This window comes from Dipteris shenzhenensis, chromosome 11 (assembly GCF_047967505.1).
Source record: "Dipteris shenzhenensis isolate YYH24624 ecotype China chromosome 11, Dip_SZ_1.0, whole genome shotgun sequence".
Lineage (NCBI taxonomy): Eukaryota > Viridiplantae > Streptophyta > Polypodiopsida > Gleicheniales > Dipteridaceae > Dipteris > Dipteris shenzhenensis.
The window spans coordinates 854,287-857,123 of NC_141606.1; the positions used below are offsets into that span (position 1 = coordinate 854,287).

Genomic DNA, 2,837 nt, shown 5'->3' on the forward strand with positions numbered 1-2,837 from the left:
ATATAAAGAGGGGAGAGAAGAAGAGTGGAGATGAGGAGAGAGAACACAACTAGAGAGCACACCACAAATGACTAACTATACACTAGAGTGGAGAGAAGAAGAGTGGAGATGAGGAGAGAGAACACAACCAGAGAGCACACCACAAATGACTAACTATACACTAGATTTAGTTGAAAATATAGAATATATACAAATCTATTTAGGGTTAGGACATCTAACCCTTTCCTTTATAGTATTATATTGGATTGGTGCTATGCACATATAATCACATGATGGTGCTATGCACATATGATCACATGATGTTGACCGTGAACTCTCACCTTCGACTATTTGACGTAAAAAACCAATGAGATTGTATTAAAAAAAGCATCAAATTGTATCATGAGAGGGAGAGAGAGAGATTGGGTTTATGATTCAATTTTTCCACTCAAGGAAAGTGAAATTTCCTTATAATCGTACGTGACCCGGACAATACATCAGCAAACCAAATTAAACTAAGCTATGATAAGCCTTTCTTTATATGAGAGTTGTAGGAGTACCTCTGCTGCAAGTATCTCTTGCAATGTATATGTGTTACAGTTGCCCATCTCGTAGCAACAACTGCACTATACACAGCCTGTTTGATCTGTGTGCTGCTTATGACACAAAGCATAAACCCACAGATCACCACCGATTTGGTGCCTGCTTGATCTAGCCTTTGAATCGCAAACTGTCCATTTATGGGGAGCCAAAAATTTGATCAACCCCTTTTCCAATTACATAGCCCAAGCAGAAGCACATATCCTGGCATTGACATACAGATCTGTTGAACTATGCGCAATGCGGAGCGCCCAAAATGATGGAGAGCCTAATTCTACAGCTAGAGGGATTTCAGAACCAAAGCAAGCTCACCCTGGAAATATAGAGATACCTGTCCATTCGCTGACATGAGACCTCAACAGGGTTAATCCTACAAGGGTAGCCAGTGCAGCCACTAAAGCTGCAATTTCACCCCGCTTTAGTGCGTTTCCTAGAGTGCTTATGGAAATCTCCCGGGCAAGCTTTTTTCCGTTTTCCACCGCTTCCGCCCGAGTGCGCAGTCTCCTGTCGAAAATCAGTTCAAAGACGAGTGCTGTAATCCATGTCATAATCATCCGAGGAACCGAAAAAACCAACGATATGAAAATGGCCAGCACTCCAATGTCCGTCCCGACCAGAACAGACAAGTTCAACGTTGAGATGGCGTGGGAATACACGGCGACCTTCCACATTATTATCATCCGGATTGCCAGGAATATGTTGAAACAGAGAGCACCTAGACCAGCTGTGAAGCTATAGATCCACAGAAGTCTGCAGAAGCCAACCCTAAAGGCTGCTTCAGAGTAGAGGTGTGCTGTCTCGTTACTGTCGACCTCACCTCGCATTCTCGCTTCAATCCTCTTTCTTCCCGAGTGCAATGGGAGCACAGAGCAGCAATAGCTTTCTAGAGAGTGACACACGAATTTCCTTGCAGTCCAAGGGACTCGTCACGAGGTACTCTTCGAGGATGAGTGACCAAATCTCTACGAGTCGTCACAGATTTGTTAGATGTCACACAGTCATCTCAGCGGAAGCAGGGAGCATCTAGGGCCTGCTGGAAAGACCCAAATAGTGAAAGAAGGCAGCAAGAACTTCAAAGCTACAGCACAAATGCCCAGAGAAACGAAGACGCGAGCTTCAAAGGCTGCTAGAGAAACATGAACGAGCGAGATTCGAGAGCCACAGTTTACCAACACAACTCCAAGTTTGACCAAAGAATCAAACATCGATTTGATTCGCTCTTCCTTAACGTGAGATTAAAGCAAAGTTTAACTCCCCTTCTTTCGCGTCGACTTACGCCTCCCGTAAGCATTTACTTTGAGGGTGAAAAAGCTCGGTTGTGCAAATTTCTAATTCGATAATTTTGGATTATTTAGTGTGAAATTTCTGATTGGTTTAGGTTGATGCTAGTTCTGGAGATTATGGTGTGTAGGGTTGGTGGTCCGCAGGGCAGATTCTCCACTGATTTAGTTGGAAGAGGGTAATGGTAGGATGAAGAGTGATGTGCGGTCTTCTCGATTGTGCTTGTTTTAGTGGCCTCATCTTTTTTTTCAGAAATAGACTTCTATTAAGTAGGAGGAAAAACCCACAAGAGTAAGCTCAAAGTGAAATACATCATGAAATCATGAGGATAAATAAAACCCCCTCAAAGTAGGCTGCACGGGAGTCTCCCTGCATACTCATCCATACGGCCATCAAAGTATGTACGGTGCCTGTCCAGATACCTGTCCAGATACTAGCCAAAGTGTGCGAGGGATGAACCTGAGTACCCTTCATAGCCTCTGTGCATCTGGCTCTCCAGATATGCCAGGATGCTATGCTCGCTAAAATCTCCCAAGAAGTATCCACAGAGGCATGTACATCTGTAAAACGAAGGTGTGGTACCACATCCAACAAACAGGACTCAATCTGATGACGTCGAACCAAAATGGCTCGAGAGGAGTTAAGTCTCTCATAGAATACCTGAGGCCCTATAAGAGAAAGCCGAGCCACTGAGCCCCATGTCATAAAGAATGGGGAGTGGGCAAAGTGACTAAAAATCCTGGCTACCCCCATCTGCAATCCCATAAACAATGTTGAATAGTCTCCGAAGCAGAGAGGCAACGAGGGCAAGTAGGGCCGGCTCCGAACCTGGATCTCCAAAGGTTCACTGCAATCCCACCATGGATAGAAAGCCAAAAGGAGAGAGCGATCTTTCTATTCCTGTGGGATTTCCAGAGTCTCCTCCAGAAGCACCTCTGCAGATCCGCAGTGATATCAAATGTCTCCCAATCAGGAAC

General features: G+C 44.7%; 1 protein-coding gene across 1 annotated transcript; it reads right to left on the reverse strand.

Annotated features, from left to right (window-relative positions):
- Positions 1 to 393: 393 nt before the first annotated feature.
- Positions 394 to 1,758, reverse strand: LOC147896455 (uncharacterized). Its single transcript, XM_087381844.1, has 2 exons — positions 911 to 1,758; positions 394 to 783 (listed from the first exon to the last, which is right to left on the reverse strand). Exons 1-2 carry the CDS (start codon positions 1,401 to 1,403, stop codon positions 740 to 742), a joined length of 537 nt encoding a protein of 178 aa, XP_087237970.1. The 5' UTR covers positions 1,404 to 1,758; the 3' UTR covers positions 394 to 739.
- Between the last annotated feature and the right edge of the window lie 1,079 nt (positions 1,759 to 2,837).